This window comes from Stegodyphus dumicola, chromosome 9, assembly GCF_044657685.1.
Source record: "Stegodyphus dumicola isolate Sdum_Otavi_A_Nest chromosome 9, ASM4465768v1".
In the NCBI taxonomy this organism is placed as follows: Eukaryota; Metazoa; Arthropoda; class Arachnida; order Araneae; family Eresidae; genus Stegodyphus; species Stegodyphus dumicola.
The window spans coordinates 12748901-12775743 of record NC_140776.1 but is presented as its reverse complement, the minus strand read 5'-3'; the positions used below and the strand labels follow the sequence as shown (position 1 = coordinate 12775743).

Here is a 26843-nt window from a genome sequence, read left to right as displayed (position 1 = left end):
GTGTGGAATTACAAGAATAGCACATAAAACGAGAAAGCAAAAAAAATTGCTAGTCTATCATATTTTGGTGTTCCATCAGCTCTTTTTATTCTTTTTAAGGTACCAATGAGGACATCAAGTCTATCTTCTCCAGAACTGGCAAAGTCTTCAAACTGTGCAGCAGAAAATTGGTTCTGTAGTTCATCTAAAGCATCATTATGGCATTCATTTTCTTTAATTGTTAACAAAAATGGAAATTTATCAATAAGAAAACGAATCTTTTCAAAAGCTGAATTTTCAATTTGTTTCAAATTTGCCACTTCAGCATTTAAAAGAACTTCATTTTGCAAAGGAAACTTCCTTACAATGTAATCACGGGCTGAGGAAAAGTACTTTCTAACACATTGAAAAAATTCTTTTTTCTCATGATCTTTCAAAGAATTTACAAGTTCCCTGGTTTGATTTCCAATTATAAGATCATTGTCATCCTTTTGATTTGCCAAACTATTATAGGCAACACGAATCAACACACTTTTTCACAACGGACGGTTTTACAAACTTAGTATAAAGTTCTTTTAAAAGATCATTAAGAATTTGGATAAGCAGGGGAGATTTTGGTGAAGCTGATTGTAGAAGGTTATTTACACTTTCAAAAATCTTAATGGTACTTAACACAAAACTACAATATGCTTTGTTCAAATCCGAAGAAAGAAGACAGAAAATCCTTTCCTCCCAGCTATTAGAAGACTGTTTCTTCTTCTCTTCAACTTCTTTAACAAAGTTGACCAGAGCACAGTTCTTGGAGATTCTTTAATTTTTCTTTCCTTTTTACACTTTTTTCCAGATAGAAAAACACATCAATCAGAAGCTGGTCAATATTTAATGGTAAAGCAGCTGCAGCTTTTTCTGCTGCCAAATTAATTAAGTGGCATGGGCATCCAATAACAATTAATTCATTTTGTTCTTTTTTGAGGAAAGAGGCTACACCCTTTTTGTCACCCACCATGACATGAGCATTATTTGCACCAAATGAAATGCAGTTTGATATTGGAATGTTAATTTGTTTCAACTCATTAATTACCAAGGAGGCAATATTTTCCCCTGTAGCATCTCCATTTCACAATGGAAGATGCAAAAGATGAGTTTTCATACATTACAGAAATATGTGACAACGATGGGGTAAAGCTTCCAATCGCTGTCGTTGCTGCCATCGATTGACACCGAAAATGCTGAATTCTGTGGAGTGCAGCTATCGTTTTACTTTGTGCATCGCAAGCAATTTCGTTCACAATAGACGATGTTTTCGTGCGAGCACAAGCATATTTCTGAGGAATCTTGGAGTGGGGAAACATCCATCTGAAAAGTTGACCGGCGTTATCGGCAGCGCTTAGCGGCATGTTGTGTTCAATGAGGAATGCAGTAAACAAACACTCTGCCAAAATGACATCGGCATCCGAATTCGTAGCCGAATTTGAAAAAAAAATCATCCACTTTCTTTGACGTTGTCGAAGCCAAAGCATTAACTTATGCTTTTTACACTTAACATCCTTTTTCCACCATGACTTATTATGAAGTCATACACGCACACGTTGCAAAGTGCATAGTTATTTCCTTTGAAGGATTCTTTAATTGTTGGAAATTCGGCTTTGTAGGCAGGCCGAAAATATTGAGAATATGGTTTTTTTAAACTCATTTCATAACAATGACGTATTAAGAAAATTCGCAGCACGTGCAAAGAAAAAAAAAAAAAAAACAGAATGCAACAATCCACGCTCGCTGAGTCCGAGCTGAGTAATTCCCTTGCTGCTGAAGTGAACGCGAAAAAAATAATCTGGCACCCACAAAGAAAAGAGTGGGAGAAACAAGTTCAGCGCATTGGATTGGCTGGTTAAGCGGCGAGTTGGGAGAAACTGCAGGTTACTGGATTCTAAGTAGTCGGTAAAACACGATGCAATTGGCAAAAATCGCTGAATTGGCGAAAAATTCTAAAATTTCGACAAAAATCTCTAAAAACACTTGAAAAAGGAAAAAAAACGTAAAAAATGGATTACAATCGTAAAATCGTAAAGACAAACGCATTTTCGTAAAAATTATGAAAAATTCGTAAAAATTGGAAGGTATGGCTATGGTCAATTACATTTTTTCAATTACAATATCTATTAGAATAACATAGGGGACCAGATCAAAATGTCACCTAATTTGGGGATTTTTGGAGATTTCTCGCCAAATTGGGTGACAAAAATTAGTCGCCAAAACCATTGCCAGCTCGGCAATATCTTGGCAAACGACCGACATAACCTTTTACTCAATGTTATATGGACTTGCCCCTGTATTCTTACTTTTCCGGCATATCTCATCTCTCTGGATTTTTTTTATGTTACATTACACAGAAAAATACAACAATTTCTAATATAACTGCACATAATATCATCCATCATATAAAAACATCTATCTATGTACACTATTCGTAACAATATAAATATATACAATTTTACAACTTGAATTAAAAAAAGAAACTAAAGGAAATAGAATCCTAAACTTCCTTGAATCTAAATCTTGAACTGTTTTCAAGTCTTTTAAACTTCATATTTCTTCAATCTTTGAATTATAAATAATGGCATAATATTTATAAATTAAAATAATAAGAAATGGAAAAAAATACTCAAAGTTTTTAAATAATATAGTTCAATGGAGTTTGGAAAGAAAGAGTATGATATCAAGATTATAACAATATCTGACTTCAGGTTAGGTTAGGTTATTCAACTACAGCAAAGCCTCGAGGGCTATCTACCTAAGGGGAGGGATGCCTTCGTGGAGGACTTTCTAACCTCGGACCAAACTACCAGTGTTTAGCGACTTTACCTCTCGCCCGCTGGTATATATCTGACTTCAGAACCACTTTAATACCATATTTCTATTAATTTAAATTCTGGCATGTTATAATCTTATATTACTTTCCCATAACACTGATATAATAGGAGATTTTTTTCAAACTGAAATCTAAAAGTAATTTACACTAATTTTTATATATGGAGAAAGAAGATTTGATAAGAATAATCTCTCTATTATGGATTCTAAAAAAACACACAGCAAACAAAATTAAATTCCTATTAAATAAGGCATTTAAGTAAAGAAGGATTTTGATCTTAAAAGAAAGTAGCTTGATAATAATACTGTGTGTGTTGTGGTTTTTTTTTTATTTTTTTTTAAATTTATTTATTTATTTTACCATCTCTAAAAGTAACATTTTTTAAAAATCTTTAAAAAATAGTACTTCATAACTGAATTTATTCAATATTCATTTAAGTTTGAAGTGATCATAGTTTTCATTCATAAATGTTGATATCTTTTGAACTTTCATATTCACTAAGTTGACCACTTTCATAGAAGACCAAAATCATCTGAAACTATGAATGGTCATCATGTGGAGGCTTTATTTTAATTATCCTGTCACAGCTATGTATGCTCATTCAATATTTAAGAATTATATAGCAGAAAAATAAAACCTACTATTATAAATATCCCCCAATGTCAAATTACATCCCTACCATACTTTAAAATTATTTTTAGCATAAAATACAGTCTAATTGTTTCATTAAAAAAGATCATAATGCCAAACCTTAAAAAGAAATATTGCATATGCTTACTCGAGTGGCAGTTTATCTTGTTCCTGCAAAATCACTAAACCAGCTTGAACCATGCACTTTGATGTTAATGCATAAGCAGGCTCTGAAAGAAATTGCAAATAATTTTCAAAAAAAGAAAGCGAAAAATAGAAGCCAATGTAATTTTTTTATTCTTATGCAGAAGGTTTTAAAGACATGCTAATCTACAAAACTTTTGCCATGAGAATTCTGAACAAAGTTTTTCACTTTTTCTTGCAAAATTTAAAGTGATTAAAAAGAAGATGCTAAAACACAGAATTAAAATTTTTTTGGTAAAAGATAATGATGGTAATAATTTATTCTACACTTAGTTAAGATAGAACCAAATACATAAACAGTGTTTACATGAAATTCTTTCACAGAATTATGTTTAACAATAAAATAATGCTACTGTAACTACAATTTATGCTGACATTAACACCAAGTTCAAATTCACATGCTTTGAAATGTTCTTTTTATTCAATGCATAGTGACATAGTTGGGTAATATGATAATTATATTCAACATAATGCAACATAAAGAATCTAATTCAGCTTTAAAAGATGAAGAAAAAGAATTCAGATTTAAAAAAAAAGGTGGAGAGTGGGATGGAATTAAATTATAAATTTTAGCTATAAAATGAAAAAAAAAAATTCTTTAATATTTTTCAAAAGTAAAAATTATATTATCACTTAAAAACTAAATATTCCATAAATTGAAAAAAAAAAAAGTTTAATTTTTGTCATGATCTGAACAAAATTCTTTAATATTTTTCAAAAGTAAAAAATATTAGCTATATTATCACTTAAAAATTAAATATTCTAAAAATTTGCAGAATTTATAGAAAAAAAAAATTCAGAATTATTTAATGAAAATTTACACTACATAAATACTTTTCGTCGTTTGGTATATTTATGCTTCAGTTACATCCTTTATTTCGGCAGTTATACAAAACAGTATTAAGGACATCAATTAACAACTGTACATAAGATTAATTTAAAATGGTGGTGGTGTGGTGGTGTATTTAATTATGGCAAAGCACACTAGGGCTATCTGCCTAAGAGGAGGGATGCCTTTCGTGGAGGACTTTCTAAGGGAAACTGGCTCGTATACACGTTACACATGGGGAAAACCACGAAAACACCCATGCAGCCAGCCCGTTCGCGGGATTCGAACCTCGGACCGAACTACCAGTGTTCAGCGACTTTACCGCTCGGCCGCTGGTGGGCAATTTAAAATGAAATCACTTCTGAAAGCATTCTAAATATGAGATAATGTGTTACCTACATTTTCCATGATTATGCAACTGCCTGACGAAATGAATTATGTTTAGAAATGTCTTAATGGATTACATATAAAAATATATAAATACAGGACTGATGTCAAAATAAAATAAAAAAACCTGAAGAGAATAAAGAAACACTGAAAAACTGCCTCAATAAAGTTTTTCTATTAATAATTCAATAATTTATTCAATAATTTCTATTCAATAATTTCTGATTACTGTCAGACTACTGAATTTGCAAGATAACAATTCACAGATAACCCAAGGGCCAAGAAAGTCGATTATCTTAGTGTTATTCTTCATTAAAGACTCACATGGAAACCTCAAATAACATACATTATTTCCAAGTTCTGGGCTGCTAAAGCTAAACTCATCCCGCTAATTTCCCAGAACTCAGTTTTATCTCTAGATAATAAGTTACTCATATATAAGACCATGTTGCATCCCATACATGTCTGTCATCTGGGGTTATGCCAGCAAAACTCAACTTACAAAATTGCAAATTCTGAAAAATACCACCCTCAGACAACTCATCTATAGCAGGTGGTTTATCAGAAATTTCCATTCATGAGGAGTATAATATTCTAGCAATCGACTAGTTTAAGAATAAACTGACCAAAACATTCTTCGAAAATATTAGGAATACAAATAATGACTCCATTCCAAACATTGATTATAATTACCTTATGATGTAATTTAATATACAACAAAACTACACAAAACATAACAGAATTTAAAAATGAACATAAAATTAAAAATTACACAAATACCTGGACCCTTCATTGTTAATTTCAGGATCTTATTAGGCTTTGATGCATGCTGATCTGTGGGTTCTGCTAACTTTTCATCCCAACCTTCAGCCCAAAAAACTATTTTCGTAGAACTTCCTTCAACCTAAAATAACAACACAACAATCAACTAAATTTAAATTTGAAAACTGTACTAAAATTTAGCCACTTTATATGAAAAAAATAAAAGGAAAATATTAAAAAAAATTAATAATTTGTTAGCTGGTTAAGTACACATATTGTATTTTCCCTCAAATATTCATATTTTTTATGAATATTAAATTAGTTATACCAACTTCTTTTGAAAAAAACCATATGTGCGGATAATTTTTGTATGAAATGCAAGCATACACATTTATGGAATTTAAATTTTTAATTTTTCTGCAACTTATTTTAATAGTCAAGAACTATACCATTAAGATGTGTGGGAAAAAAACAGAAATTATTAAATTTGTAATCAAATTTATTACCCTAAAATGATTCACACAACATCCAAATTTTCAACAGTTAAATTTGATGAATTATTTTTAAATTCTATTTTAATTTTACCTAATTAGATATTTTTTTCATTTGTCACGAAACAAAATTTATGTTCTACATTCAAAAACACTATTATAAGGATTTATGATTTTCACAAACCTGTTCTCGTGTTGGTCCAGTGGTTGAAAACTGACCAGCAGTAAAAAAGGAGGGATACTAGAAATAGGATAAAATAGATAAAATTTATATTATGTTAAAAAACTTACAAACTAGAAGTGACAAAACATAATAAAAAAAAGATCATTAGAAGTAAGTATACTTTCAAGCTTAAAAAAATGTGAGATTACAGTTAAATTATATAATTAAGATATGACTGGTTACTTTTCTTTTATTCCTTGTTATTACATTAAAAGAGCACTAAAAATACTTTACAACAGTTGTAGTTTACAATACTGTTTCAAAAAATGATATTAGTGTAACTAAACATTAAAATGAAAAACAAAATGTTAATGCATTTTTATTTGCTTCAATAAATAAATCAATGTTCCCACTAGTCTTGGCTTCATCTCCTAATCTGTTAATGTTTCAACAATGTAACTTTGAAAAATAATTTTCTCTCTCTTTAAAAATCAGTTTCTTTTTCAATGAATTTCCTCTTCATTTTAGAATTTTTCAGATTTAATTAAACATTTCTGTTCTTCTAAAGAGCTGCTTGTACTTAATGTATAGAAGAAACTGTTAATTTTATTTCCTTAATAATATGAGTATTAAAAGTAAATATGAAAGGATGTAAGGTTAAAGTCGGTGCCAAAGAGAGTGTGGCTGAATTTTGAGAATTTAATTAAATAATGAGCAACAAAATTTAGGGCAGGCACTGAGACATATATGATGAATCTTTTAAACAATCATCGGTTTTCAATTTCTTTGCTTCAATGCTAATGCCTAGTTGAAAAATAAAATAAAGGGAAGAGAAACATGTTAAGCGAAAGATTTCAGGGATCAAAAGTAGAAAATTCAAATAATTTTTTTCACTATTCTTCCAAAAATTCTCCAAAAGATAAGAAATTCATCAGGAATTTAGAAAAGAAAATAAAAAGGTTTCATTTTAACGTTATTTCATAATTATAATTTGAATATATTATCATTAATTTTGATATTTATCAATGTTATTACAATGTTTATCAATGAAAGATGAATAAAATGCTTGTATGAAAAATCGGTCAAAATTTCACAAATATTTGAACTGTTCTTAAAATTGCTAAAATGTTTAAAGATACACAAATTTAAGGCTGCATAACAAAAGAACTCATATCCGAAAAAGGGAAAAGTTGAATTTCGAAATGTTTGTTTCAACCGAGACAGGGCTTTGTGCCTAAAATTCCAGTATCCAATAAGAAGTAGGAAAGAATTCAAATATTAGCCCATCAAATACATATTTGTCAATGCATCGCCAAAAAAAATCCTCCAAAATGTTAATTCATCCTCAAAATGGCAGTCGAAAAAAAAAAAAAAAAAAAAGAAAAGAAAAGTTAGATGAGAAAGGAAGTTTCGCTTTTTTTACCAAAATTAAGGACTTTTGAGAACCAAAAATCATTTCCAAATAACCAAATGACTTTAAGGTACGTTTAAGGATGAAAAAAACCTGCAAGCTATAAAACAAAAATCAAGTGCAGAAATTAATTTTAATAATTCAGGTTTCAGCCATTCATAAAAAATCTAATTTTACTTATAGACTTGTACCCCGCCATTGTACAATTACAGCATGTGTTTACAATTAACGGATTTCTTATGGGAAAAACCCAAGCTGTTTGATCAACTCCTAAAGAGAAATCAAGGCTTCTGAACCGTCTAACTAGTAACTCAACATGGAAGTTTCAAATAAATCCTTAGATTTCATCCTCTCGTTATAATTTTTACTCATTAAAGAGAAAAAAAGATTAGATGATAATGATTTGATATTGTTACTGTCCAGACATTCTACATCTGCTGAGATTATTTCTTTCTGCAAAAAGTGCAATCTTGTTCTGCAGATGCTAAATATGAATTTCTATTGTTATGTTAAATAAAACCCACCCAAAAAAGTGTCTGTTTTTTTTTTTTTTTTTAATCCAGAAGGTTCTGGCATAACCCATTGCTTCTAACTTAGGAAGTCCAATGATATCACACTATTATAAAAATAATTTTTTAGAAGTCTAAACTCAAACTCTCTTACTAAAACAAGATTGTTAGGAGCCTGTAGAAGTGCTAAACTATGAATTTCAAAAAATAAGTTTAAGGATAACAAGTCCTTATTTTAATAGAAATTTTCACATTAACTGACAAATTTAAAATGATAAATTACTTTAATAATAATGCATACAAGAGAGCAAAATTTCTCAAGGTAACCATCTTCAAAAGTCACATGGCTTTAAAAGCCAGACATTTCTGAAAAAATACACAAATACTGGTACTGAACATCACTCATCACAAGACAAACATCTCAAGAGACCAGAATAACCTGGAACCATGAACATTATCTTATACAGGTCATGTACAGATAGTATACTGAATGTTCAGATATTGTTATTAATTATGTACAGAGAATGAACAGTACCCTATTTCTTTAAGCACAATCTTTTGGGAATAAAAAGTTTTTGGTCAATCTTAATTTCCATACATCCATACATAGTTTATGTCCTTATCATACTTGACCAAATTTCTTATAATTTGAATTACTTCCTTTAATTATGTATCAACATGTATTCCTAATTTGTATATTTTATTCAATATGTATAATTTTCATTCAAATTTGCTTTTTGGACTTCAATTTTACACATGCAGGAAGTGTATGTATGCATGTACATAATATATATACTTATACTTCTTACATTATACGGTGGCATTTATGTTTACTAGCAAAATGGTATTTTAATTTCTTTCTGCCTTTTTTCACCATGAGGTTCGTCCATTCCAGAATTTATGTAGATTTGAGAGGCAAATACCTTTATTACAAAGTTTAGAGATTTATGAATAGGATGAGAGTTTGGTCTCCATTCTGCTGCTCTGGTGATTGGGAAAAAAAAAAACTGTTACAAACGCAGATGCTGGTCTTGCTGGGAATACTTTAGATTAAGTTTAGATCTTAGATTTATGATGCAAAACGGGCAATCTTGTAATCTGTAGGCGAACTCTATTTAATCTGTTGAATTTATATCCATTTTGAATGGAAGCTTTGTGCTCAAACCAGGTCCAGGCTAGCCAGTAAATTTTATGTTTGTATATTTTAATTTAATCACTCACAGGTGGTGAGATAAAAAAAATTAAAACTGTTTTAATTCTGGGTCTGTTTGTGATAATTCAGCTCAAAGAATAGGTAACACTTTATTGAGACTGTAATTTTCTTAGATAAGTAGCTGGAACCCACAACAAGTGTTATAATACTATTTTCTCTCTCTCTACATTATATACATGTATATCTACATATGTGTATATATATATATATATACAGGTGGTGAGGCAAAAAAAAATTTAAAACTGTATATATATATATATATATATATATATATACATACATATGCATCTCAATATGTGTATCTTTACATATAAATAGCATATATGTATTTCTCTTTCTCTACATATATATATATATATATATATGTATAGATCATTACATGTAAAATTACATTGTTTAAATATAAAAGAGACATTAACTAGTCCATGAAAATTTTAAAATATTTTAAAACAATACTTGAAGGTCATTAGAAAAATTTTATTTGCTATTTATTTCAACAAAATTAATACTCACTTTAGCCAGAAGATATCTTCCATAAGAAAATAAAGACATAAATGCAAAAATGCCCACAAAAAACAAATACAAAAAAGCAGTAAATAATGATGACACGCAAAGATAACCATATGATTGTATCTAGAAAAGAAATTTAAAATATTACGTTAAAATATAAATATACTTTTACATAAGGAATGAGCATATGAAATAACACAGTTAAAAAAACCTAGAAGTAATCAGGTCATTAACAAAAAAATATAAATATTAAAATCAGGTTTCAATTAAAAAAAATTATAAAAAAGAAAACTTGTTTTGAACAAATTTGTTTAAGAACAACAAATGCCCTCCTTAAATTCTATTAACATGCGAAATTAGCTATAATATAACATTAAGATAAAAGACCTGAAAGGAATAGTTTTAAAATTTGAACTATAAATACTATTTCTTTGATTATCTGAAGGTTCTTTTTTTTACTAATTTCATAAACCTTTTATGTAAAAAAGAAGAAACAAACTCACAGCCAAACATAAAATATCATAATGCCCAGAGAAGCTTGATGTATATTTTGATTGAAAATTAAAATTGAATTAATAATATCTAGTTGTTCATTTGAAAAAATACATATTTTTATTACCATTGCATAATAGTTTTAAGTTCTTAATTTAAATTTCAAACATTCTTTTATTGCAATTATAAACACAACTGAACCCCAATATAACAAGCTTCATGGGCCAGAATTTTTTATTCATTACATCCGATCCAATTAAAAAAAATGGATTATCTCACAAAAATATATTATTCATCATTGAATTCATCTTCATTCATAACTGAATGATGAAAAAAGAAAAAAAAACTAATTAATAGTCAAAAGTCGTTAATCCGGACACCCATAATCTGGAATGATCTATAATCCGGACCTCAAAGCTACAAACTATGCATGTGCACATGCGCATAATACGTTTACCCATGCGTGTTTAATGTATAACGGACGGTATAAGCTAAGCTAAAATTATCTATTTCAGTTAATGTTGCAGATTGCATTGTTCCTTAATGTTCGAATTGGAACCGGCTTATTATTTTTTGCAGACTGTTAGAGCAATTTTATAAAAGTAAGCTTGAACTTTCGATTATGTCAAATAGAATTTCCGATATATATTTACTAATATGTAAAGGATCTACAAAGCAAAAGTATGTTTCGATGTCCATCAAACAAAAAGTGGAATTGCTACAAAAAATGGATAAAGGCATATCCTTTGTTTCTCTAACCATTCCAAAATCTGTTTATCAATTTCACGCTGCTCTGCGGGAGGAGGGGGGGTGTGATGCTAAAGCAAAGTTTAAAGTTTGAAAAAAAATTAAACATTTAGCAGTAGTACCAATAAAAGCTCCCTGAGATATCATGTTGTGCAGACATTGAAGACAATAAAAGGTTTTGAACTTAACCAATTTATTAACAATATAATAAAGAATAAAAACACAGAAAATAAATTTCAACAATATCAGAGTCTTAGGAAAAATATAATATAACCATCATTCATCAAATAATATTTTTACCTGTTCTCCAAAACACTGGCATTCAATACAAACAAAAATGTCCTAAACATTAATTATGCGGCCTAAAAATGAAGTTGGCTACACATTCAAAACGTCCATGATCATTGGTTGAGAAAACATCTGAAAATTTAAATGAAGTTCTTGAAAGCACTTAAAACCGGCCTAACTCCATTTGCACGAGGAATCGCCGCTCACGCATATTGCTACCTTCATTGCCACTCACATGGTAGCCTTTGGAACTCACATGGTAGCCTTTGGAACCAAGGAACTTTATTCTGGAACAACCATCATATGGATATGAACCAAGGAACTCATTCCGAAACAATCATCCCACGGACAGAACCAAGGAGGTACAGTTCCAAGGACCTTGGTGCCACGGACAGGCACCAAGGAACTTTATTCAGGAACAGCCATCCCGCAAACAGGAACCAAGGAACTTTATTTACCGGACTGCATGCATCCTTCTGAAGGGGCTGGACACCGCTCACTCAAGTGCCAGGAAAGCAGGAACTAGAAGGGTTGAGCCAGAGCGATGCGAGATACTTATAGCAGAAGTAGGCATGACGTCATCTCACGGTAACCAATCAGCTATCGGCACGAATTGGCTTTTCAGATGACGTAACATCACGTTTTGTTTTTGAATCTCAATTAGGTTGAAACAGTCCGTTCTCAATGAAAACAGTGGCAGCAAGAAAAAGAAGTAGAAGTAACTACTATATTACATTAAAATAAGAACAAAACTAAATAAACATTTCAAGGAGGAGAGATGATGAAGTAAAAGGTTTACAATAAGTTATATTTTCCAACAGGGTGGACGTTGCAGTGCGCAATGAACTGGAAGTTGATCTGTCAGCACTATCCTTATCTTCAGGGCAGATGTTTTTATTTTATTCAGCTTATAATTCCTTACTAAATGTAGTATTTCATCTCGATGTATTCCATCCTTGATATGATTTAAATCAAATTCCTCGTCATTATAAATATACACATCAAATAGTTTTTGGTTGCAATTTTCTAATTTCGACTATGCGTAATGTATGCTTTATGCATGCGCGCCTTGAAAGAAATGTTTAATAAAGTACACAAATAAATATTAAGCTGCTTTTTTTTTTTTTTTTTTTTTTTTTTTTTTGTAAATTTTGATACCCTTTAGATCATAATTGCTCTTTATTCCATAAATTACGGTTTCATATTTTTAATTTTATAATTTCTGCATGCCATCTTACCAGATTTAAACTTATGATCTATAATCTGGAAAAATTAATAATCCGGAATTGCCGAAGTCCAGACGAGTCGGGATTAAAAGACTTTTGACTGTACACATCTACTAAATGACATGAAAGATAAAACTAAATTTAAAAAAATTATATTAAGATTTAATTGCAATTATTATTATATGCAGTTATTAAATTGGTTAGTTGTTCATTTCCAACCTCTCCACAGTGAATTCATTAATTTTTGTTTGAAACAACTGCCCATATACTGGCAGATTGCAACATCTTCGAATGATGAACCATTTCACCAATGCTTCTTCAACATCCATACGCTCCACTTTTTCTCATTTTTTTCCTCATATTATCTAAACTAATTCTTTGGTAGAAATTATAGTGTTAAACACAGTGCACAGAATTTGATCAAAGAATATGAGAACTTTGATCTTCTGGATAATATGAAAATGAATGATAATTTTACCACATATGAGTCAACAATGGCCAACCAGAACACAATCATTTCCCCTACGATATGTATGGTTGCAAACCTTTATAAATAATAACTTTTATAAAGAATATTGTATGTCTTATAAAATACCTAAAGAATGCAAAATTCCAATTCAAATGAGGCAACTTGGAGAGCATTTATATCCGAACAAAATAAACCAACAGGGATCAAAATTTTTCATTCCCTGAAAGAAAAAGCAATTGTAAAACTGCAAGATCATGATTGACTACTTCCTCTTTCTCTAAATAGTGGACATTTCAAAATTCCCAACATAGCATGAACCTTGAATAAAGTTCCACAAGGAGCTCAGTCAAAGAATTTCTCTGGAATCTGCAAATCTATTCACATTTTTAATTTAAATGTTTACATACACCGTATGGTGAAGCTTATTGTATCCTTATTGTCCTAGAGTAGGGTGTCACATCTGTCTTGCATATTCTTTATTTAGAACACAGAGAAAAGTGGTGAAGATAAAAGAAAAATAATGTAATAGGTATTGATGCAGAACTTAACACCTGAATGAACTTAATTAGTAATTTTTTTGTTAAAACTTGAAGTTCTGAGGGGAAAAAACAACAGAAAAATACAAAAAAGTTTCGATACAAAAAATCCATACAGTTCATTATTATTTTCATACTCTTGGAGGTTTGCTATAAATAATATATAATAAAATTAAGAATAGAGGGAGCTGAATGGGAATAAAAGGTTTGTTTGCTTGAAGCCGCATTCATTACAGCAAGGTTTAACTGCATTAAAATAATTTTAATGAGCCTATGATTTTAATGTTTTAAATGTTTCAGTAAACAAGACTAAGCACAGCTACTGATAAAATTCATTATTTAGTTAACCATCTTGTATATTTTTTTATTAAAATAGGCTAAAAAAATTGCATACTATTTATTACATATTTCAAATCTACATATATGAGTTAAAAACATAAAAAAATTTTGTAATAGTTTTTTTTTTTTTTTTTTTTTTTTTTTCAGTATATAATTAAATCATAAAAAAAGGGTTGTTGGAAAATTGAAACTGAAGAATAATCATATAAAAGCAAAATTTCGAAAATTAATATTGGTTAAGTTATGATTTATTTTATGAAATATGAAGGTAAAATGTATATACTAATAAAAATATGCAAAATACTTCCAAAACATTTATTAAAAATGAAGTTTAGTACGGCGAATTTTGAAACAAGGCTTGAGGCAAAGTCCTACCTCACAATCTTTGCACCAAACTCGTGCTTCTTTGTGAATTTTTTGCCAGTCTCGGTTTTTTTTTTAGCAAAAAACAGCACACCATCTCTGAGGCTTTTTCTTGATGGGATTAAGGGATACATGACTAGCAAAATGTAGCCCAGTTAGCCTCATGGGATTGAGAGCTGAACCTGCAGACATCTTTCAGCTTGGAAAACAGCGTGCAATGGTGCAAAACATACTTGTACATTTTGCAGAAATATGAACAACTAATGCCATCTGTTAACCCAAACCTGAATAAACAATTAACCATCACAGAAAAGCTAAAACCGTGAACGGGAAAAGGGTAGGTTGCATATTTAAATAGACGGAACAAATGCATCCCTATGCAAATTTTGTGATTTTTACGTTTCCATGGAAACAACGGGATACGCAACAAGAAGGTTAACCAATTTTATTTTGTGAAATAAATTAGTTTGAAAGTAAACTTTAGTGCTCTGAACATCAAAATGAAAGAAATTATTTACCATTGTATATAATAAAACATTTAAAACAGAACTGTAATTCAGAAAAATGATCCATTACTTTCATCCAAATGAAATATTGGCAAGCTTTTGATGACATAAAGTACTTTTTGATGACATAATATATTACACGTGTAATACAAACAGAAGTACAGAAGAATTCCCCTAACATTTAAGCATGATTTATTAAGTTTACAAATTTGGTGCACATAAAAAAAAGAAGAAAAAGAAAGCTAAAAAGATTACTTCAGCATCTTCATAAAACTTTGTTCTTTCTAATCCTCCTGATCTGACAGGATCTCTAGATCCATGAAATTATCATAGCCATATGGAAAGGAGCACTTTTCATTAACCAAAGTGTCCATTACCACATGACAGGGTTGGATTAAGACTTATAGATCCTAAGCATGCCTTCTCTCTTGTTCTTGGTTGACCTGTACCATATAACCAACAGTAAAATAAGTAATGGAAAATTTTTTTGGTGCCCTCCTTTGCTCAGTTCCCAAGGACGTTTTACTGGTACATCTTTCACTTGATGCCCTAAGCATGTGTTTGTTTTGGTTAATTTTTAATACAGCTCTGCCTCTTGGCTATGATGATTTCAGGGACAGCATGATTGCTCAGCTACATCCCAGTTTCAAAGGAGAATATCCTGAGGGACAGATGAAATAGTTTCTTTTTTCTTCTTTCCCTGTCACCATCTTCTTGAGAGACCTTTTTGATTGACAGTATTTTAAGTGCCACCATATAGCACATACACTTTGCACTTGCAAACATCGATGCCTTCTCTAGAAATTCGAGCTAAGGTTTAAGGTTATATCAGCTGGCTTATTTATCATCATGCCAACAGGATAGTTACAAAACTTTCTTCTAGGTAAATAAACTCAGCTTCAATAACTGATAATTTGAATTTACTAGATTATGGCACAGTCCACTATGACTATCCTTCTAGATGAGATGATGCTTTTGTGATGAACTTTCTAAGGGAAACTGACTTGTAGTTACTTTACACATGGCAAAAACCATGAAAATGCCCACATGCCACAAGCCTGTTTATAAAGAATTGAGCCTGGGTTGAATAACCACTATTCAGTGATCTTATCTGTTTGGGCACTTAATAGGCTATCAGCTGCTAAAGAAGCTCAAAAATGTGAACGCTGAGAAAAGACATACTGAAATTGCAAGCATCATGGACAAAGGTAAAAATCCCAAATTTGAACCATTTCAAAATGTCTCTACACATATGTATGTATACTTGCCAACCTACGACACTAAAAATCAGGCGATTTTTTTAAGAAATCAAAAGACTTTTCTCAATGACAAAAAGATTTTTAAATGATAAAAATATATCTTTTAATAGTGTGTGTATTAACTTTAAAAAGTTACTAATTCGTAAATGCAAATATATATATATATATATATAAAAAATACTTATATGTAAAATTTTATTTTATTATTTGCATCTTTTAAAATAATAATATTTTAATCAGTTTTCATACAAATGCTATGAACAGTGGCAGATTTTGCTTTCATTAAAAAAATTTCATAATTTTGTTCATAGCAATTGCCATGTAGGCCTGATTTTGTAATAAAAGTTTTTCTAATGTGTTATTACTAATATAAGATCTAAATTTAATCTCTGTTTTTGCAACAACATTGAAAATCCTCTCCAATTTGCATCACTTTGGGAAACTGTCAGGATGGTCTAATTTAAAATTCCACCAGTACCTTCCAGTTTTCCAATTAAACTCCACCGAGTGTCAATTCTAGCTGATTTTATAACTTTATCCAAGTTTTCTATTTGTAAACTGCAAAACTACGACTGCAATTTATCAGTTGTGACATTAATATCATTTTTAACTAAATGAAGCAAAACTGGAAACACATTGAAAAAATATCATTTACTTGCTAATTTCTCAAAATTCCACTTGTTTAAATTTTTTTTTAGTAATTCACAACTTTTGGTTTTGACTTTTACCCTCGCCTACATGGATGACAAAACACGAATGGATTAATTGAACAGTTAGGTTTGGAGGCAACTTCACCTTTCTAAATCTGTCACCTGCCTGCTCAACAACTATTCACTTATGCATTTTTTATGCCCCCCTTTTTTTAAACTTTTTGGAATTAAAAATATTTTTTGAATTTTACATTTATTCATGGATTTTGATACTTGCAATTATTTACATATGCTCTTAGAATTTAAATGATATTGTAGATTAGTTCGCAGGAATAATTAATCATTTGTTTGCATTAATTTCATTATTTAAAATTTAACTTTAAATTTGCTTTTTACGAATAGAGAATGTTTTTTAAATTTATACAGTCAAAAGTCTTTAATCTGGACTCGTCGGGACTTCGGCGATTCCGGATTATAGATCATCAGTTTAAATCTGGTAAGATGGCATGCAGAAATTATAAAATTAAAAATATGAAACCGTAGTTTATGAAATAAAGAGAAATTATTATCTAAAGGGTATCAAAATTTACAAAAAGAAAAAATGCTTAATATTTATTTGTTTACTTTATTAAACATTTCTTTCAAAGCGCGCATGCATAAAGCATACATTACGCATAGTCGAAATTAGAAAATTGCAACCAGAAAACTATTTGATGTGTATTCATGATATTTATAACGACGAAGAATTTGATTTAAATCATACCAAAGACGGAGTACATCGAGATGAAATACTACATTTAGTAAGGAATTATAAGCCAAATAAAATAAAAACATCTGCCCTGAAGATAAGGATAATGCTGACAGATCAACTTCCAGTTTATTGCGTGCCGCGACCCCCCCCCCCGGCAGAGCAGCGTGAAATTGATAAACAGATTTCGGAATGGTTAAAGAAAAAAAGGATATTCCTTTATCCATTTTTTGCAGCAATTCCACTTTTTATTTGATAGACATCAAAAGATGCTTTCGCTTTGTAGATCCTTTTGCAGCTCCAGAATCGGAAATTCTTTTTGACATAATCAAAAGTTCAAGCTTACTTTTATAAAATTGCTCTAACAGTCTGCAAAAAATAATACGCCAGATCCAATTAAGATTAAGGAACAACGCAATTCCATTACATTAACTGAAATAGATGATTAGATAATTTTAGCTTAGCTTATACCGTCCATTCTACATTAAACGCGCATGCGTAAACGTATTATGCTCATGCGTAAAAGTATTATGCTCATGCGTAAACGCATACGCAGAAAGTTTGTAGCTTTGAGGTCCGGGTTATAGATCATTCCGGATTAAAGACTTTTGACTGTATCAGAAAAAGATGGAACATGTGCAACTTTACCATAAAATCACTTCCTAGTTGATTGTAAATTTGTGTAGTATGTAATTATATATACTCGGCAAACATACTTTTTACACGAAAATAAAACTTATGCCTTTATTAACTTTTTAATTTCCCATTCTCTTCTAAAAGTGGCACATATTTAGAATAACTTTCTGAAGTGCATCTTTTCAAAATTAATCCATTTTATGCTTGCTTATATAATACTGCAGACAGCTCTCATCCAATCAGAATAAAGAACCTATTGACTACTTTTTTGAATGTTGCACTTATTTTCTCCCTTTTTCTACTTCACCTTGCTGCCTGCCATTAAGATGTGTTGTTCCCCCTCTGTTGTGTTTAGTCCATCAAAATGTAAGATATACAAAATTGTGGAGTACATATTGCGCCCATTATCATGTATGAGTGAAAATACGTGTCCTAAGAAATAAGTGTCCAGCAATAAATTATGTCTTGTCTATGACCATGTCTACATGTTTTTCCTCTCTGCTATAGATCTATGATGCCATCAGCTTTTGCCAAGTTAATGCAAGGAGTCCTCATTCTAGCTACACAGTAAAGAATCTCAAGATATTTATAGAAATTATAGCATATATATATACACACACACGCATCCATTTTCACTCTAGAAGATGGCATGAGTGTAACTACAGGTACATCTTTTTATACCTTTTAAAGCAACCAGAAGTTTTGAGATTGAGTGTGCAGAACAGCATGGAATTGATAAGGGGTATAACGTGACAGGTCTCCTTGTGGTGCACCCTAGTTAAAGCTAAATCTGTCACAGCATCGCCTCGCTGATGGATCCATGATTGAGTGAGGTACTGGAGCTGGTGTAGGAATCTATTGTAACCATTTTGCATTCTATACGGCAGTGGGAAGAGAGACTACCAATTTTGATGGTGAACTTGAGGCTATATTTGCTGCTCTGAATCAATTAAGCGCTCGGAAGAATAATTTCTCTTGGGCTGTTATTTTGTCTGACAGCAAAGGTACTTTGGAAGCTATTTCCAACGATATATTTTGCACTTCCGAATGAATATACAAATGTAGGAAGATTCTCATCACTCTGGCTGACTGAACTGTCTTGCAGTGCATTCCTGCTCATTGTGGCCAAATTAAATTAACATTTAAGGGGAGGATTGCCTCCTACCTATCAAATGAAGCAAAGGAAAAGGCCTGGGAATGTCTCACTAGTTCAAAGCTATGTATTTCAGATTTTTTTCATCCTGTAACCATATAGTCATTCTTCATCTTTTGACTAAGCACGATTGTCTGAATGCCCATCTTTTTAAAATTTGACTTATCGACTCTTAGTCTGTATCTCTGGATAGTCCATGGATAAGGAGCATATTGATGAATACAGTGCATTATTATCTTTTAATTCTATTGTTCTTAATTATTGAGAAGCAAGTTTAAGACTAATAGTTTAGTGGCTTAGTTCTTTAGTTTATTAAAAAAGTTTGCATTTTCTCCTTTGAAATTTTATTACCATTTTTGTTGATGAATATTGGATTTTATTTTAGCACGAGTTATAAAATACTTCCGCCCTCTCTCACAGTTCCTAAACAGCACTAAGTACCAATTTATTCAACATTCCATCACATAATTTGAGGCAAAAGGGATAAAATAAGATCTTAAAAAGTAGCAGTATTCTCTATTTGTGAAACAAATTGTTAAACTCTTGATTTTTGATTCAGAATAATTTTATTTTGCATACCGGTCTTTCGTTCAGATATTCATAACGAAACATTTGACTTCTTTTGATAATTCTTTCATCAGGACCTACAAACCAGAAACACCATCCTTTAACTAAATCACTGTAGAAAAGGGGCATTCTAAAAAGAAAAAAAGAAAGAAAGAAAATTATAGTACTAATAATAATCAATACATAATTCTAAAATATAAATAAACTAAAATAAGCTTTAACAATTTGAATATATTAGTGACATATTTTTTAACAAAAAATGACAGAACAAAAGCAAGATCAAGAAAATTTCAACCAAAACTATGTTAATGCATTTGCAGGATAAGTTTGTGGAGGATTTACATTATTGCAAAGACTGGCAGAATAAATAAACAGACGAAGAGGAAAACTTAAACCTATATCACTGCTCCAAGCATAATTTCTTATATTTGAAGATATCAGTTAAAGGCAAGTCATGCAAAAATTATATATAAAAGTAGAAGTACTCTAACACAGGAATGAATATAACAGACTTAAAAATATAGGGTTAAATATCTCTAACTCAACAAGTTGTAAGCACAGAGTGCGAGTGCTAAATTGCTCACAGAAGAAAATTTAAAAATCACATAGCAAATTCATCTTAAACTGCAAATAGCATACAGTACTGTCAACTAAATAGAGATCTCTAACAGATATGTTAAGTTATTTATACCAAGGGTCGTCATACTTCATAACAGTAAAGGCTGCATACTTGAATTCTACACTGGTTATCATAACTTAAGGAAAAATCACAAAAATAGCGATAACTCCCTCAAAAATAAGCCAAAATGTGTAACATTTGAATATGTTGCCAAGTAAGAGTAGCTAAGTAAAACTGCAATATGTAAATTAGTGGCACTGCACTCGGACTATGAAATCTGCGAGGAGAATAAAAGTCCATGTTTGAGAGCAAGCCCACATATTTCACTGTGATAGTGACACTAGAAATCTGAGATAGCCAATTTGTAACAATGAACTCCAGGCATCATTCGCCTGCAAAACTACGATGGAAAGCCATTGGGAGACTAGAGGCATGATAAAGTCACACAGAAGTGGCCAGATGGCTAAATGCGAGTCCTTCTGTGGTTCACAGACTTTGGAGGCAATTTCAAACCATAGATTCGGCATCTAGGAGGTTAAGCCAAGGACGGCCAACTGCTACGACGAGCGCCGATGACCGATATTTGACATTATGTGCATGCAGGAATAGAACCACTACTCCGACTCTTCTTAGATCCTCCCTTACTGCAGCCACCGGAAGGTTGGTGTCAACGTCAATTGTGCGTAGAAGGCTTCACGAAGGTGGTCTGTATGCGAGACGACCAGCCATTTGTGTGCCGCTCACGTCACGCTATAAGAGGGACCGTTTGCAATAGGCACAACAACATGTCCACTGGACGCCTGATCAGTGGAGGGCTGTTCTCTTTACGGATGAGTCCAGATTTAGTCTAGAAAGTGATAGTAGGCGTTATTTGATATGGAGAGAACCTGGAACCCGTTATCATTTGTCAAACATCTGTTAAAGAGATGCGTACAGAAGAGTCAGTGTCTGTGTTTGGGGTGGCATCTCTTTGGGTGGACGCACAGACCTCCATGTCTTTCTAACAGAAACCGTGAATGCTCTGGTTTATAGAGATAACATCATTGATGCTTATGTGTGCCCATGAGCCGGGGCAATAGGTGATGCTTTCCTGTTACAGGACAATAATGCAAGACCACACAGGGCTGCTCGCATCGTAGATGATTATCTTCAACATGAAACAATTATACACATGGAATGGCCAGCTCGATCCCCGGACTTGAATCCTATCAAGCACATTTGGGATGCTTTAGAAAGATGTCTAGCTGCTCTCAATCTGCCCCCTCAGACCCTTGCCGCACTTGCAACTGCTTTGCAAGAGCAATGGCTCTTCCTTCCTATGGAACTGATAGACCGCATAATTGAAAGCATCACTCATCTCTGTATGTGCTGTATTGCTTCTAGAGGCGACCATATTCCATATTGAAGGTACTTTTCCTATAGGAAACTGACACCTTCGATTTGTTCATTTTATACATGTGCTAACTGCTATACTACCATAATTGTCTGGTAATTTATTTTTATGTTTTTTGATACCTTACTATGTGTTGTACATTGTGGGTATGTTTCATAAAATTCTACAGTTAACTTTTTCAGTAATCGTGATTTTCCCTTAATTTATGATAACCAGTGTATAAAACTCAATCAAAACTTTGTATGATTCAAAACTCTTTTTGAAGATAGAAAACCAAACTCTTCCTTAATTATAACTGTCAACTGATTTCAATAGAAGTTTAAAACAAAAGATGACACAGTGGTTTCTACAACAATATACCAAAACATTTCAATCAAGACATAACCAAATAATTTGAAGAACATATACAGAAGTTTACAGCAGTATAGAACAGTTTCCCTCTACTATTAAACTATATGCAATTCTTTAGAGATAATAAAAACAAGTTACATAGAACACAATATGCAGTGCAGTATTCTTCTTTGATATATTTAAATATTATGTTAAATTAAACTGCTAACATTAAATGATTTCTGCATGAAAAAAATAATTATCATCTCCACTCACTTTATAATAAAAAAAATCAAAGCAGCCTTAATTTATTGAATTCATTCATTAAATGCACATTGGATTATTGAATAAGTTTCATCAGCCCAAGTTAAAAGTGTACACATTTATAATGTTATTCAATAAGAATAAGCCCATCTATTTTCATATTTATTGAATATCAGTTTGCATAAAATTAAACGTGCTGCAAAATAACAACACATAAATACAAAATAAGTGAGTGACCACAAATTAAAAACTATACAAAATGTACAGCACACAACAGAAATTTACAATAAAATAATTCAGAATATAAATAATAAATGTCATAATGTAAGAAAGTATAAACATTAACAAATAAATACTCATATAAAATTAAAAAATTGTGTTATTAAGTGTTAGTCATACACTAACATACTTACTAACACTTGTGTTAGCGTAACTGTGTCAATCAGTAACACTTCATACACTTTTTATAATTTTGATTAAGACTTCATGAAAACGAAATAATAGAACTGCCAGATTATTCTGAAGTCTGAAATAGATTTTATTTGATATAACTTTATTTCCAGTATTTTTTGTCCAAGATAAAAGTACTATAAAACTTAATTTCACCAAAGATGAAAATGCTGTTACATATGTAAACGTATGCAAGAACTGCTGGAAATTTTTCAGTTTGACATCTAACAGCAATGCAAACCTCAAAATGAAGAGAAATATTGCTCAAAGATTTTAGAAATTAAAATATAAAAAATTCAGAGAGTATCAAAATGATGAAAACTAGAAGAAAAAATAGAAACTGCTTAGGAAATGAGGATAACAATTAATTTTAAACAATAGATAGAAAGAAACTATCAGAAATTCAACACTGATTAATAATTCAAACACAAATTGGTATATCTTATAAGATGCATAAAATAAATAGTGTTGTCTAGAAATAGATGCACTAATATAATAAGGAAAGAAGGTCAGAAGAAAATAAGATACTGGATACTAAAGATGCATATAAGTTATAATGTGCCAAACATACATGAAAGGAAACATTATGGCTACATGCACATTATATAGCATGAATACCAAACACAGATTTTACAAGAAATGCACCTTGATCTGAGAATGCCTGTTGTTAGCAAGAAATACCTAATCCCAAATTAAAGTGCATTGTGAACACATTAAAGAAATTTATTTCTTAACTAGCAGCTATGCTGTCAGCCTTCGTCTGGCTTTTAAATGTACCGGAAAAGTGCCTGAAGGGAACACCAAACGTTAAATTTCTGCATAAAATTTTACTCTGTAGAACAACTTCATTAAAAAAAATTATTACGTATAACAAAATTACAATGAAATAAGCAATAGCCTTTAATACAAATATTAATTATCCTAACAAACGTCCAGTATCCAAGAGAAACATTAAATTTAAAAACTGCACAGAATTATCGCCGTCATTTTTCCAAGTGGCAAAAGTGATGATCTTCAGCAGTCCAGTATACAATTGAATGAAAAACTGTTACCAAAACCACATTTCTAAAAGAATGAAACTATTTATGCCTAATTATAAATAAAATCGAAAAGATAAAATTTTAAAAAATCTGATTCGAATTTTGAAAAAGTAGCTTCGAGGTGCACTGGCTCTTGTCCAGATGCACCTATATGCCAAATTTCGTAGCCCTGGGTCTATTAGATTATGTGCACCACGAACGAAAGACACACAGACTCTTTCTTTGATTATATGTAGAGATTTTCAAGAGAAAAATTTACAATGAAATAAGCTATATCCCTTAATACAAATATTAATTATCCTAATAAAAAATTAACCAACTTTCCGTTGAAGAAAAAAAATCATGCAAAACTTTTCAATATCTTACAAACAGTGAAAATAACATGAAAGAAACTCACAAAACAAAAAATTCCAAGCAGAACTTTACTCTGCAAAACAACTTTATCAAAAAAAAAATCAATAAAAATGTATAATATGTATAAAAAATGACAATGAAATATGCCAATCTCATAAAAACAATGACATAAGAAATATGATGAAAAATTGTTGCCAAACTCATATTTCTAAAAGAATGAAACTATTCAAAATGATGCGATTTCATCAAAAATCTATGAACAACAATAAGAAAGGAAAATCGTTCCCAAGATAACATTTTTAAAGATGTGAGAAGTGTACTCGGAAGCTTCATTTAAATTTTTATTTTAAAATACAAAATACTATCATTTTTCCCAAATTCTTTTTGTAAAAGCAGTCGCAAGGATAAAAGTTTAATGTGTCCAAAAATGAAAGAAAAATAAACTGTACATTTTTAAAAATAAACTTTTTTAGAAAAAATCCCTTTGAAAACGTCTTAAGCTCCCTTTGTTAAATAAATTTGCATTTAATCGATTTATTTAAACAAGAAATTTATTTTAAGTTCGTAAAATAGCTAAGTGCCTACGTTTCATGACGATGTGAAAATGGAGTGTTTAGAGTAAAATCTCACTTTCCTATAGCCCATTATGTCTCAAAATAATGCGATTTCATCACAAAACTTTAAAAAAATTCGAATTCAAATTTTGAAAAAATCGCTTCAAGGTGCACTGGCTCTTGTCTAGATGCACCTATGTACCAAATTTCGTAGCCGTGGGTCTATTAGCTTACGTGCAGCGGGTACGAAAGACACACACACACAGAGACAGACTCTTTCTTTTATTATACGTAGAGATGATTTTAATAATTATAGTACTGACATACCAGTTTTCAAGAACATAAAAATAGATACTTAAAATTTTAACCTACCTCCAAGGCAATGAATACTTGCTTTTGACTAATTCCTTATGAAAAACTTTTTCTTTAAGCATGGTATCGAATTTCTTTCCATGTAAATGATCAGGAACAGAGTTAACAGCAGATAGAAATGTACCAATATTTGTACTCAGTCCCTACAATTTCATAAATTACCAAATACTGTACAGAGGAATAAATTACGATAAGAACTTATCATTTACATCAAGAAACACAAGATTTCTCACATTATATGTATATATAAAGTGTGCCCAAAATAAAAGTGGAACTGTTATTCCATGTATAAGAAATTTTAAGACAGCTGCATATGACAGAAGAAATCTAGTTTAAAGCAATTCATGATAACGCATCACAAAGTGAAGCAGAAGCGACATAACAAGTAATGTGGTGCCCAAGGATTCTTCTAAAACAGCTCAGTGTAAAGTAAGCCCATTTTTTCAATCGAATGTGTTAGTGGAACACCAACATTCATAGTTAAATCAAAAATGTATATGGAACTGTGTGTATGTCATGCAAAGCAGATTTCCAATGATGCAATAATTTTAATCATTTACAGTTGGCATGCTATGACCAGATCAGACACAATAAATTATCATTGAAGAATCAATTACTGCAGTGTCCTTTATTATAGCAAGGTTTCAACAAAATACACCCCTAAACATTTCATTAAGGTGCAGAAATCTTTATGAATAAGATTGCCTCCAGCATCTGCTTTGTTACCACAAAGAGGGAAGAGCAGTACATTTATTCTGTACTGTTGCTTGCAACAAAATATTGTGTCATTTCTTCAATATAGAGAAGAAGCAGATGAGCATGGAATGGCAACATGTAGGTTATCACAATTCGCAAAGATCTACTATAGAACTTCTTGCACTCTACACCTCTCTACAACCCTGACTAGTCATCTTGTGATTTTCATCTGTTTGAGCCATTAAAAAAAAAAAAAACAATGAAGGGATGCAGGTTCACAAATAATGATGAGGTCTCAGAAAAAGGTTGAAGAATGGTTCTACACATAACCAAAAATTTATTTCATTGATGGTATTTAAATCTCAAGGATCAACAGGATACTTGTTTCAACCAAAAAGGTGATTATGTGCAAACAGTCGATTATCTGAACCATGAACAGGATGATTTTTGCTTACAGGTATGTCAATTTTGTACTCCTGTAAATTTGTTAAATTGATAAAATCAGTATATTTATATAACTAAACCTATGTATTACTATTCCATTTATAAGTATACAGGTATTCAGTCCTACTTTCCTTTGAGCATGCTTTGTATTTATAAATATGAACTCTAAATCAGGCAAAAGGTGAAAACATATTATTGCAAAAAATATACAGTAAATTCAAATAAAAAAAAAATTGTTTAAATCAAAAGAGATAAATGAATAATCATATTATAAAAAATATAAAAGAAATTTTTGAGGTCATATCACAAAACCAGCATTGAAAATTAGTAGTATAATCACCATTATTGTGTATAATACTTTTTAATTATTCTGAAATTTCAAAAATAGCCT

The 26843-nt window shown here is 30.9% G+C and overlaps 1 protein-coding gene across 1 annotated transcript in view; it reads right to left on the bottom strand.

Annotated features, from left to right (window-relative positions):
* The window catches only part of LOC118190573 (saccharopine dehydrogenase-like oxidoreductase), a 60436-nt gene that overhangs the window by 4707 nt on the left and 28886 nt on the right, over nt 1-26843 (bottom strand). The window contains exons 6-11 of the mRNA XM_085823232.1: nt 25313-25455; nt 19949-20066; nt 9961-10080; nt 6336-6392; nt 5679-5802; nt 3627-3708 (exon numbers count right to left, since the gene is read on the bottom strand). Coding sequence (XP_085679358.1) covers nt 3627-3708; nt 5679-5802; nt 6336-6392; nt 9961-10080; nt 19949-20066; nt 25313-25455 — 644 coding nt within the window. The remainder of the gene's footprint in view (nt 1-3626; nt 3709-5678; nt 5803-6335; nt 6393-9960; nt 10081-19948; nt 20067-25312; nt 25456-26843) is intronic.